We start from the raw sequence: 13,976 nt of genomic DNA on the forward strand, positions 1-13,976 counted from the left end.
AAATACGGTGTACGATATAATAAATTTACTATTATATTAATACAAAGAAATGTTTATGTATTATATCTTGTACCAATTGTACCTCTTGCATTTATATGATTACAAGTATACGTAAACTATCAACCGCCTACAAATGTAACAATAGAATATGCATTCGATTCCCAATGAAATCGGCCACAGAGGGAATGCTCAGTGGACTTGACTGCTTCAGTTCGACAATAAATTTCACCATATTACTGAGCCTTGAATAAGGTATCTGGGAAAACGACCGCATTTATTTTACTACGAGCAGATTTTATTTGCATATTTCTAACATTATGATGCATTTTTTTTATTTTTTACCGACTTTATAGATTTTTATAAATCAATTTTGATATGAAACACGTCACAATTTGAATCCAGCTTAAATGAAATATACTTTTGAAATATTTTATCACAAAGCTAAATATTCTTTTATTTTCTATGCACATTTATTTACATCAATAAAAAAAAATATCTAGATAAAAAACAATTCACTAAAACTGATTCATAAAAAATTTTTTATCAACAATAAGCAAAGTTACTTTGTTTGTTTCTCTTTTTAATTAAAAATTATTCAGATTTTTAATAAATAATAATAATGATGTTAATGTTATTTAAATTAGGAATTCATTGTGATCATTTCCTGTAATCTTTGTTTGAATATAAATCTCCAATTCAAAATTTTTTCTCACTTATCATTCAGCAAAAAGTTAAAAAAAAGAGCAAAGAAGAAATAAACCTTTAATTTTTTAATCAAAGCTTTGAGAACGTCTATAGCGTGAAAAAAATTTTGGAAAAAAATCTAAGTGAAGCATTTAAAAGCTTACTCTCTCACTACAAAATGCTTTTTCCTAGCAAATGTTGTTCAACTTTCCTTAATCAAGTTATTGACCGTTGCTTTCAACTTTGAACTCTTACAATATAACTTCTGAAAATACAATTACAAAGCAATGAGCTGAGAATCATTCAAAAGTTGGATACAATTCTTATTCAAAGCTTTCTCTAAATGTTTTGTATATAAAATTTGTAAACTGATGAATACTTTATACTTTTGGCCAAAAATTAAATTATCCACTTTGTTCAAATTGCACCACGTATCATAAAACACATAAGTGCAGGAAATAAAAATAAATAAAATCTATTGTTTGGCCATATTATTATGTAAGCAAGTGGAATGCTTAAGTGCCACTCAAGAATGTTGTATGCAATTTCTTAGCTTCATGTATGTAGAGAGATTTCATGAAGTAGTTGCAGAAATACAAGTGTGGAGCTCAGAAAGCGAATCTGCGGGTTCTTATGTAGTCATTCAACGTTGCTAGCACGTGTTACATGATGTTATACGACTTGTATAAGCCATTTTATTTCTTTCACGACATTATTTTAGAAGCTTCTCTAAAAAATTTGGTTTTCCTTTCATCCCTCCATCTCTTTCCCTTTGACTGTATTAATGCCAGATAAAGATGACAGATATGCTTTTCTCAATAATCAACCTTTTGTGTACTTGAAAGCTCTAAGTTATTCAAATCGCTACTTTCAAAGTTATTATATAAGATTCTTCGATTTTTTTAGGTTTATTTTAGATCCAATATCACCGTAATCTGAAGAAAAAAATTTCAGAGCTTCTTAAACCATCGGAATTTTAAAGGGTAATCTTACACTTTAGAAAATGTTCCTCGTTTTTAGCTCATAACTATTCTTCTCGAAAAGGTACCTGGTACGTGCCATTCTCACATCGAGCTGTTCCATCTGTGCAGTGAGTGTCTGATTTTTTGAGTCATATCTGGAAAACATTTGTTTTTATTAGTGGAGCCTTACAATTTTTATAATATAAAGAACAATTTAAGAAAACATTTGCATTTTCTTTCAATTTTTTGTTATAAACTTTGAATAAGTACTTGATATAAGTATCATTTTTATTAAATATTTTTTGTAAATTGTTAACATAATTGATTGGAAACTATGAGAGATTTTAATTGAATTAATGTTTTTAATTAAATAAAAATTATTCAAAGCATATTTTAATCAATAACTAATTATAAAAAAACGTATTGTGAATATTTATTACTTGGACTAATACTCTAATAACCGTATTAAAACTTTAAAAATGTTCGCATAAATTGAAATAATCTTGGTGAACTAGGATACGTTCAATATGCCAAGACATGTTCACGTTGTGGAAGTATTTGTTACCGAGGAAAGAAACCTTAATGGGCTCCCGTTAATGTACTTTCGAACGATGGGAAACCAAAGAAAAAGTATAGGATAGGTATTGGTGGTGAGAATGTAGAAAGGTACTGTAAGCAAAGGGGAGCCATTTCTCTGGATTTTTTACTTCTTTCAAGAACTGTTTAGGAGCTCTTTAAGATGATTTTGTCACAATTGTCATAAAAAAACTTATTCTATTCATTGTCTTACAAGTTTGAAAAATTTGAAATTTAATTTTGTCATGGAACAAATTAATTCAATTTGCTAATTTGACATTTTACATATGATGAAAATAATTTGATTCTGTTATAATCAAAATTTCATTATTGATGACCGTCTCTTTATTCTTTTTCCAATATTACAGAGCATATTGGATATATTGGAAAGTTATCAGAAAATTGGAAAAAAATTAGCTATGACCTATTTACGTTTTTATTCAATATATGTAATTACGACAAATGCAGATTATCAGTTTAATACATACGCACTTTCCAAATTAACAATATTAGTAGATAACTACTCGGGCGAAAAAATTGACTACTAACAATAATAATTATGAATATTAGTTTGAAATAAATTAATTAAAATTATAATTATACATAAAAATGTCTTTTCATTCCCATTCTATCATTGAAGTTCTTTAATAAATCTAACAACTGTTTTTTAACATTGATTAGATTATTTGTTGTTATAACAATTAGAACTACTATGTATTGATTGTTTTCTGTGTAAGCCATTTCAGAATTATTATTGATTGCAGTGGTTTTTAATTACCTATTAAACAATACCGAGTAAAGAAGTTCAAATCACGTTTTTGCTCAATGCCTAGATCTAGTAAGTAATTCGTCGGCCGATGGACAGCCACGCGATAGTTGCAAACTTATCAAACTTAAATCATGTAAAGTTCGCGTTTACTAAAATTTCACAGTGCGATCGACAGATTTGTATACATGACTTCAGTAGTGAAGTGAAGTTATGATGTTATGACGGGCGACATTTATTGATTGTCATGAATTTAATGAGCAAGCAGTTTGATAATTTATAGTCTTATCGAATAACTATATTTGTCACTGAAGCCAACTTATAAAAAGTAACTCAATAGATCAATGTATGGCTTATTATTACGTTTAATTGATCAATAAAGTTATTTAACGTACCATTTATTCTATTCTTCCTAACAATAATTGAAAACACATATTTTTTATTTCTGTTTCACTCATTATTTTACTCTAATTATTAACTGCAAAATCAACAGAATGTAAATTTAAATGCTCGTTCTATTAATTATCCATTACATTAATTTTTGATCATTTAGACATTTGCTGGTATACACCTTACCCATTTTTTAAATTAGCCAATGATATTTAATGATTGTTTATACTGCAATCAATTATATATTATATCATTTCATTGAATTAGAATGAATTGAGTTGTACATTTACACCTGAGTTTCAATCAGTTTTTAAAATGGAGAACATTTTCACTCCATGGGTTGATTTCATTAATACTTTGTCCAGCTGCTGAAAAAATTTTCTATTTAACTTTTTAAATGGAATGGTATAACAAAATTACCTTTCGCTATCGTTCCAATGAACTATTGATCAATTTTCCTCGAACTTATTGTTTATATTTCAGTCCCTTAATTATTTTTCCATCTGAAAAAATTACATAACTTTCTCCAACTACTCCAGTTATTTGTCGTTTCTCATGAGTTATTTTTTTCTTAACTTCTTTTACAGCTGTCGAAATATCTCGTAATTTTACACCGAACTGGCAAACTTCTCCCTCAAGTTCTTTGCTCTTTTGAGAAATAAGAGTGAGAGTCAAGTCCAGTTCTAGTTAGATTAACTGTCGTGACCTGTTGAAGAGGTTCAAGAAACTTCCATTTATTTACTTATTATCATTTTCACAAATAGAAAAAGTTGAAGACTGAAAAAAAAACAGTTCTTGAGATCTTTCATGATAATTCTCATATAGAGATTTTTTACTATTACGTATTGACTTGAATAAAAGACAATGGCATCTTAAAGCTACAGCTTGTCTGTATCATGTATATATATATATTAGAAATTATATAGGTCATTTACGTTTTATATACCTGTTGGTCAAGTGACTGAAGCTTCAGGAAGCTATGGTCACGTTTGATGCATCAATAAACTGAAGCAAGCAGGTTAATGACTGTTAAATAGGTTTATCATGCAACTATCACAGCTTGTGTTCAAGCTATCTCCGATGCTACCATCTATTTTATGGTTATTTATTTTTTTTTTTTTTTCAATGTCTAGTGATTTATGAGATCAAATGGTATTATAGGAAACATTAAGTATTTACAACTTGTCTATGACAAATAATAATATATTCTAAATCTTTTTTTTTGCTTAATAATTATGATTAATAAACAATAAATTAAAATTGAAAATACGTTGAATTTTTTAAATGTAGTGTTTTTGAAGTGGATCATATAAACCCAGACAGATTTTTTTTCATTCATTTGGCTGTGAAACAAGTACTTATAATATTTCTACCCAATTAGAATTATACCAAGCAATATAAAAAATAATTATACAGCGAATTTTCCCCAAGTTCTCATGTGGCTTCAAAAATAAAATGTTTGCTTTAAGTAGTAGGTAATTAAAGCTATGGTATTTAACTGAGTTGAATGAATGATTGTATAAATAATTAAAACAAGTATGTAAGTAGAATTTATTCTAGACATATTACAATGTGAGACACGTGCTAGTTGGCTTCGTCCATCGCGAATAAACTTTGGCAGCGTACTAGACTGGTTAGAACTTGGGCACGTGCAATTAGCGCGTGCAGTGTATAATTGGGAGAGTGTTTCCACTCTGTCTAGATGACTTGTAACATATATATATATATATATATATATGTTATACATATATACCTACATTTGTACAAACAAACGTACTCTGTTTTGTTCAGCTCTATAAGTTCTTGAAACAAGTTTCGTTTTTATGAACATTACAGTCAATGAAAGAAATTAAATTAACTTCGCACAACTTTTGTTCATGCATTTCATTAGGAAGAATTCATTGAATTATATATCGGGTCTAATGACGCGAAATTCTGACTAAACTTATTCAATCCTTAATTGAATGAAATAAAACGTCTTGATGAATGCAGCTGAGTTAGTTATTTCCTACAAGTGAGAACATTATAAACTGTACTAATCCAAAATTCTTTGAAGAATTAACCTAAATTTGACAATGCTAGGAGAAAATAGAAATGATGTAATGCTAATGAGAGATTAACTGATCTCAAAGCGACAAAGATCCTTCTCTAAGGTGAACTAATGGTAATTGAAATAATCTAAGGTTGTAAAGAGATTCTATGACAATTTAAGATGTAGAATTTCTTATGGATTAATATTAAAAAGTATTTAATAGATATAACTTTACTGATTAATAAAACTTAATTGTAAATTATTTGATTTAAACATCTAGATGTTTCAAAAATTTATTAAAGGAGTAATAAACCCTATTTAACATCAATAGAAACATGTTCGTTCCATAAATGATGCTATTGGTAAAAGATATTGTTTGAATGTATCGATTAGCGTTTGCGGATTTGGATAATTAAAGACTAAATATCATTAAATTAGTTCATATATGTAAATTTTGGTAATGGTTTAATTACTAGAGTAAAAACAGTGACAATTGGAACGAAATGTTCTGTGGTTTGGTCTCTACAAATTTATAATTATGATAAAAGTTGACCTCAGTTCACTAATTTATCTCATGAATTATTTTTTTTTCAAAAATAATTGAAAAAAATAAAATTACCAATGCTCAATATAGAATTATTTAATCAAACTATTATGAATGAAAAATACAAGCGAAAATAAAAAATATTACCTTATTTGAATTTGCAGATATCAAATGCAATGTAAGCTTATCTATTTCATTCAGAATTATAATTACCGAATATGAACAGACTTATGAGGCGAACAAATTATGCAATTAGAGGAATGTTCATCTGATAAAGAATATTGGTTTATTAATCGTACTGTAGTTATTTCTCTGCATCCTTCCAATTTAAATATAACTTTTGATAGAACATTACAGTGAAATAAAAGTACTGCAAATAAAAAACCATTTGTAAGTTCATTTATAAAATGAATATATTTATGATGTGGATCAAATATACCTTACTACATGTCTGGTATCATATTAGTCACCACACAGCTTAATTGTGTTCTCACAATAAAATGAAGCCGGACCATTCATCTACTTTACTACTGGCACGTCCCATACAGCACATACACATACTCATTATACTAAATTACACGAAAAATGTCGTTTGTAATAAATAACTAATAATTTATAGACAAAATATTTAATATTTCCATGGTTAAGTTTTTTTTAAAGATATCGTTATATCACTGTCAGTTATTTTATTGTCTTTAATTTATTGTTCTTCAAAAAAATAATTACTGAAATAATGTTAAATTAGATGAAATTTGATGTATGATACCATTATCAGTTTATTATATATATTTCAGAAGTTTGGTATTTGCAAAATTTTAAAGTAATGTTCACTGGAGGATTCCTGCAAACACATATATCGCCATTTTGAACTTTTAAGATGACGTCATATGGCAGTGAGGGGCCCCCTTTGTGTTATACCATGAATTTCTATTAGAGATTTTGTTTTGTTTTTATATTTATGTAACTATTTAATTAAATCAATTTAAAATCTTTTTTTAAAATTAATGTTTTTATTAAAATTGTGCATTTTAACTCTAACTGACGACTCTATGGGGATTTTTTGAATAATATATCGAAGGCAATAAACTTGACCTACTTTCATATTTGTAGGCCACCAGTCAGCTGACAAATGAACTGCGTAAATAGTTCAAAGGACGCCATTGGTGTCGCTGTTTTTTCAAAAAGTGCGTCATTATCATGGCGAAAAGTTGTTTGTCGCGTTCAAGCATTTTTAATTTATGTTTCAATATGTTTGAAAGAATTAATAATTCAAATAAATAAATTATAAAAAGTTATTAGTGTTTATATTTTAATCGTATATATATTTTTAGTTAAATATAGAGTTTGTATTGAAAAAATTTTGAATAGAAAGTGCAATGTATTAATAATCTTCGTTTGGAGCATAGAACAATTGGAGCATTATTATATTGTTTTTAGACAGGTAAATATATAATTAATTAACTAATTAATCTCCGATAAACTGAATAAAACTGGAATTTATTATGATAACATTATTTCATTAAACTCTGAGACTTTAACCTATCAAATAAATTTCGGTATCCGTATTAACAATGCGATAATATCGAATAAAAACAAGTAATTGAATAAAATTTTATGCTTCACTAACTTTTGTAATCGATATATTTCTAGCTCACATTTCATGGTTAATTAATAAATAATTTGAAATAAATATTAAAATGCTACAATTTTAAATGATTGATTTCACGTCAAATGAACATTCTATCTATTGCGATAATTAACAATGTAACGGACCATCACAAATGAGATGGATAACTTAATAAATAGCATAGAAAAATGGATATTACAGTCTGATGATCAATTAATAAATTTCTAATTCGATAAACTATTTTGATAAGGTGTTGTTCAACAAGTACTCTTTATATGATTTCAACAAAGTGTTTTAGTGGTTTAGCATGAAAAAAAGATTTTAACGGGTTGTTTGTTTCATGAATTGTGGTCGTGATATTGATCTTGCTATTGTTCCACGTCTATTTGTATAGGGCGATTTATTGAGAAAATATAATAAACGTTTACAATTCAAAAAGACAGCAATTTTACCTTTTTTGCTAGTTATATTGTTACTTCAATTTATTCGATTGCTCTTTCGTATGCTGTTGATGATATATATGTACAAATGGTTATTCTCACTTATAGAGTATGTGTCACTTGGCGTATGGCTATTGTTCATTCGAAATGTATAACACACTAACCGTGTGAATTTCTTCCCATTCGTACAATTTCAATACTTCAAACTTGCAGAGGGAAACAATTGTAATGACACAAATATAACACAGGGAAATTAATTAAATCGACTTTTCTCATATCTCGTTACATTTTTGGTATGGTTCCAATAATGTTCCTTATAAATATGATATATCATGTAATAAATAACCATCAGAATAATGTTTTATAAAACATTTTTGAAATTAGGAGTATCAGTTGATAAGCTTTGTATATGGTTCTGGTAATGAAACCATTATTCAATGAATCCTTTTACAATAATTAAATATTAATATTTTATTCCTAACAGTGTTTATTCCTTGTTCGAATATTAATTCCCCGATATTATCAAATTTTATCATTGTACATTATCCAATTTTATATTATTCGAATAATTTTATTGTTATCATTGATAACTCATAACGTTAAATTTTTCATATTGTCCAATTACAAATACATTACATACGGTTTATTAATAAAATGTTGTAGAGTATCAGTGATACTTTCTCAATATTGAGTGTATACACTTCAATTTCTATTTTTATAACTTTTTGAATAGCTCTGTTTTGTTAATCTATTATTCTCAACTTCATTGTTTGTATTTTCTAGTCGATAAAAAATATTGAAATATATTTCCACTTATATTGGAAAGATGTTTTGTATTGATTGCTATTTTTGCTCTTGTGTGTAATTTTATTCTTATGTTTTTTTAAATTATGTAGTACCTATTTGTGTTACCTAAAAACAATTGCAAACATCTAGAGCTTAACTTGCAAGAATTAGCTATCACAGTAAATTATAAAATAATTTTTCATTACTATGAAGTAGTATCAACGTAAAATACCCTTTGGAGATGGATGGTGTGTATCTAAACAATAAATAAAATAAAAATCAATTTAATCAGAAAGAGATAGAAAAATTGGTGATAAAAATATCGTTTTTACCTGTTTTAATAAGTAGTTCATTTCCACTGTTGAAAACTTATTGGTTTATATAAAGTTTTCAAAAAGTTTATTCTATTATCCACAAAACTGATCGAAATCTAAATCTCTGAAAGTACCAGTCTAATGCTATCATTATAGTAAGCTCCTTTATTATTTTGGCAAAACGAATAAATAAAAAATAATGGTAGCATTTACTATAGTTAAATCACATTTATTTTCTTTGTTGCACGGTTTAAGTAAAGAAATAATATACAAGAAAGTAGCTACATTGCAGTTTCTGTATAATATTAACAACCACTTTCTTTAGATATTTTTTTCTCGAGACATTTTAAGTATCCTATAAAATATAATAAATTTTTTTGATTAAAATGGTTGCGGTTCCGAATAAAGAAGAAAATGCATTCATGTATTCCACGCTGGCTGACTCTTGAAGTAATTTTTACTTCTAGGACGCTAGTGTCCTTGCGAGCTCGCTTGGTAAAAATTATTCTCTTTGGTACGGTTGCATGTAATTTTATACCACTAACGTATTTTTCTATTATACTTTTACCTTCTTAATATTTACTGCTTCAAATGTAAGCTAAAAATTGAAATTTTTTAATTAGTTGAATACTCTAACTTAAATGACAACATTTCACTTAGCCAAAAAAATGTATAACTTTAATCATTTTCTTCCCATAATCTGTTTGTAATGTTACTCTATTTGTAATTATTCTAATAAAATAAAATTAAATGGTTCTGAATAGTTTCATTTGAATGATTAAAATGTAATATACAACAAAAAAAAAGAGTTTAGAGAATGCAATTGTTTTAATGGTTTTTTAATGATAGAAAACTTTTAATGTTAAATTATACAAAACAGTAATTAAAAAAATTGTTATGGAAAAGTAAGTAAAGTGAGGTTAATTAGAATATTTTTATCTGCTTTTAAATATTTTTTTGTTGGTAAAGAGTTTACATCTAATTACCACAATTTGTGTAGTTATTTTGTTTAAAATGTTAATTTTTTTGCGACAGCATGGACCAAACAAAATTTTCTGTTAAACAATTAGTTTCTTTTCACCTACGAGAAATCTATAGAAATAATTAAATAAAAAATTGAAAAAGAAGTTGAGAAAAATTTAAAGTTGAATTTAAATAAACTTTTGTATGAGTTACAAACCTATATAAAGTTACCATAAAGTTGTTAATGGTAGAGCATTAGCGATTAGACTGTCATTTTGTTAAAAACGTTGTTGACACTTTGAAAAACTCGGAAGTGATACTCAGCATGACATTGGAGTCTGAAGTGGTCGTTTGCAATTGTACTATTGGGACTTGTAAAGCAAGCAGGGAGTCACTGAAGTGTGGGTTTAAGTTCCGGAACATTTTCTTATTTTTTGTAACACTCTTTTTTATTATCATTTTATTTCTCCTCGTAAATCTCACATCTAAAATAAGTATTTTATTATTAATTGCTTATTGGATAGAATCTTTTTTTATTAAATTTTAAATCAGTGAAGTTTTAAAACTGACTGAGGTTTATGTGACCAAATTTATCTGAATTTCTGTGCAAGTAGTTTTTATAGATATGTGTCATCTTACTTCTAATGTGTTCCCACGTTTCTTCCATATTTTTGTACAAATTTCCTGCCTGTTCTAGTTTTCTTACCTTTCTTGAAACTTCATTCGTATTCATGTGCAGATTTCCCGAAGCATAAGAAATATTCTTCAAAGACAATCGCTTTGCGCGAACTTCTCTAATCTTCTTCTCCATGTCATACATGAACTTTACTAACAACTTGAAATAGGCATCACCATGCTCTTGAAATTGACTTCAGAATCCATGTAAAATATTCAACGTGAAATTTACATGCATCAAAACACATTAAATTAATTTTGCATACCATCGAAGAGCATAAACTGAATTGTTGCCAGATTTGTAGTAAACTCTTTTGTAATCTTCTCAACAATGGCTTTCTTAAATTTTTTGCAAACAATATTAACAGTAATTACAATTTTTTTTTGATAGTATGTAAATGTTAATTACTTAAATTCATACGATTTATTTTTTTTTTTAATACTCAATAAATAATAACAATTTTTTTATACATTAACCTTATATCTTTCATCATGATTCAACTATAAATTATGTACATCATTCAAAAAGAATTTCAGACAGTCAATTAACAAAAAACAGAACAATTAAACAATTCGATAACTCAATTAGGTAATTTTTTTTTACAAAATTCGCATATATTTTTTTGGTGATGACGATATTGAATTATGAATGTAATAATCACATCATCAATTTTTATCATTGATAGATATTTTTTCCCGATAAATATATAAATTACTCAAACATCCGTAAATTGTCTTTCACGAATACACTTTTATCAATTATTTAATGATATAAGAATGATGATTTGTTCACTTCAATCGTTCTATAGACTGTCACTTTTTTTTATCGTCTTTACAATAGAATTGTTGGTATTGACGATTCTTCATCTCGGTACTAAGAGCAGTTGTGCCAGGATAAAACCAAAGAAAACTAGTGGATAGGTGTCCTGGACTGTTTGCACGTTTGCTGTGCCATGATGTAACTCGGCTAGACTTTCTCCTGAAACAAAAAAAGGTCACTCAAACATTTCATCTCTTTCATGTCCACATTACTAGAAAAGATATAGAATATATCAAAGGGGCTTCTTTTATTTGATGAAAAAGACGAAACAAGAAAATAGAACGTGCTTTGAAAGTGACAATACCTCTGTTTCGTATAGGAAATATTTAAGGGTAAAGAATGAGTGGATATTTATAGCTATCTAATAGTGAATTTAAACTCACTAAAGTTCAAACAAAAGAACATCATTGAGGGCTATTCGGTTGAGTGTTCTTGTGATAGGTAGACTGTTAGAAGGGGCTGTAACCCCTTTCAGTACCTTGTCTTCAAGCTGTCAAGTGTTGGGGCTAGCATAAGAACAATAGGAGATACTAGAGTTGGGAGTGTTAACTATTGCAAAAAATTACGGCATCGGTTTTTTATAAAAAAAGTCCTTGAATTACATTATTTTTTCATTCAAGCTTTGTTGAAAATTTTTTACCCAGTAATTTAATACTTGATATTTTATCAAACAATATTAATGTTGAATTATGCTAAAGAATTATTTGTACAGAATTGTTGAAAAATTTTATTCAGAGGAATAAATGTGTTAATGATTATTGACAGATACATTAAATGATTAAAAAAATGTCCTCGTAAATACGCATAATATATTAATAAATTAAAGTATTTATTTGATTAGATAAATTATTCACAATCATTCGATATTAAATTCCATTTAAATTATTATAGAGTTGATTGGAAAATTTTTCATCCATACAAAATCCAAATTTTGTTGCAGTGGAAATAGAGGTGTTTTTAGTACTGGTAATACTTTTTCTATTGAAAGATATTTTTTTATTATTAATTAATTTCATTTGAAACAGGACGATTTACTGATATTGGCACGAAACAGATTTGATATTAAGACTCAGTTTATTGATGGTTAATAGATGTTTAGTTTCAGCTCAATTTAACGTGATTTCGTATTCAAATAGTCGATCAATTGAACAGAATGCTATGATGTATTAATTGCTATGGAAATTATTTATGCGTAAAAATGCTTAGATGAATAAATGATTCAAAAGTTCACATAAATCATATATATCATTTATAAATCAAAATTCAATTATTTCTAAATCAGATTTGTTGACAAAGGTACTAACTTTGAATCTTAGTTTTCTATAAAAATAATTATAAAAATTGAATGACTTGAAAGAAAAACTGCTCAAACATGACTATTAAAATTTTTCATTCCCATAAAAATGGTGAAAGATAGGAAATTTAGACAGAATGTTTGATAGGCAGGCTTCTTTGAGGTTAAAAGAAGTTATTAAAATTTTTAATGATTGGCCCTCACCGTTTAGTACATGAACATGGACAATTGCAGGCTGATCTGGCATGGTAGTGAGAACACATGTGTAATTACCACTGTCGGCTGGTCCCACTCTTGCTATACTCAACGTTGAATTTGCACCAACATCCATCAAGTCTGTCTTCACACTAAAATAACATTAATTAAAAGTTTATTTTGAACTCATATTCAGAGTCGACAGTTGCTTTAGTAGTGGCAGTATTAATATATTCAACAAAAGCAATAATCATCATGGTAGTGATAATAATTCTTATTATAATAATTATTATAATAATCATATTACTATAGTTATTATGATTAGAGGTAGATGCCACATGAACTGAAATTAACCTCCATATAAGTACATTGAATAGAATAAAAACAATAATAAATAAGTAACTTGACTAACAAACAAGAGGCTATGGCGTGAATTCTCGTAAGCTGCATAGTAGACTCTACCTCTGCTGGTTTAGTTCAAAACTTTAATTGAAAAACTTTTTCTCACAACTTATCCATTCATTATCTACAAGTGGCTCCATGGGTTAGCTTACTGTTATTGTTAAATAATACTCAATATTCATTCACTTTACTCGTTGAGATACTACTTTTCAAATTTTTTTAGAGTCTACTTATCTAATTCACGGTTTAATAAATACTCTAGTTAATTATTAGCATCTTATTTAGAATCTAAGTTTAAATAGCTAAAAAGTTTTTTTAATCAGTGATATTTGACTGGCCTGAGTTTATTTTGCTAGAATTGTTTGAAAGGTTCACCATCGATAGGGAAATACAATTGTCATACACGGCGCTAACCAATAAATTATTTTAAAGATCATTTTCCATCAGTCATAATTCAATATGTTTATAAAACAATTGTAAATAAAATAGGTTGAGATTGTTTATTT

The 13,976-nt window shown here is 27.4% G+C and overlaps 1 protein-coding gene and 1 long non-coding RNA gene across 3 annotated transcripts in view; both read right to left on the reverse strand.

The window, feature by feature from the left end:
* Positions 1 to 1,618: 1,618 nt before the first annotated feature.
* On the reverse strand, positions 1,619 to 6,171 carry LOC118069231 (uncharacterized). The gene is made up of 3 exons (XR_004690595.1): positions 6,102 to 6,171; positions 3,799 to 4,084; positions 1,619 to 1,801 (listed from the first exon to the last, which is right to left on the reverse strand). It is a non-coding gene; the product is annotated as an uncharacterized lncRNA (long non-coding RNA).
* Positions 6,172 to 11,310: 5,139 nt separating this feature from the next.
* LOC118069257 (zwei Ig domain protein zig-8-like) overlaps positions 11,311 to 13,976 on the reverse strand; it is a 95,634-nt gene continuing 92,968 nt past the window's right edge. Inside the window, exons 8-9 of one of the 2 annotated variants that reach the window (XM_035087232.1) lie at positions 13,078 to 13,220; positions 11,311 to 11,738 (exon numbers count right to left, since the gene is read on the reverse strand). In XM_035087232.1, coding sequence (XP_034943123.1) covers positions 11,623 to 11,738; positions 13,078 to 13,220 — 259 coding nt within the window. In that variant the 3' untranslated portion in view covers positions 11,311 to 11,622. The remainder of the gene's footprint in view (positions 11,739 to 13,077; positions 13,221 to 13,976) is intronic. The other variant, XM_035087233.1, reaches the window with a different exon arrangement.

The sequence above is a fragment of the Chelonus insularis genome, unplaced genomic scaffold (genome assembly GCF_013357705.1).
Source record: "Chelonus insularis isolate UGA/USDA-ARS -01 unplaced genomic scaffold, ASM1335770v1 contig_406_pilon, whole genome shotgun sequence".
In the NCBI taxonomy this organism is placed as follows: Eukaryota; Metazoa; Arthropoda; class Insecta; order Hymenoptera; family Braconidae; genus Chelonus; species Chelonus insularis.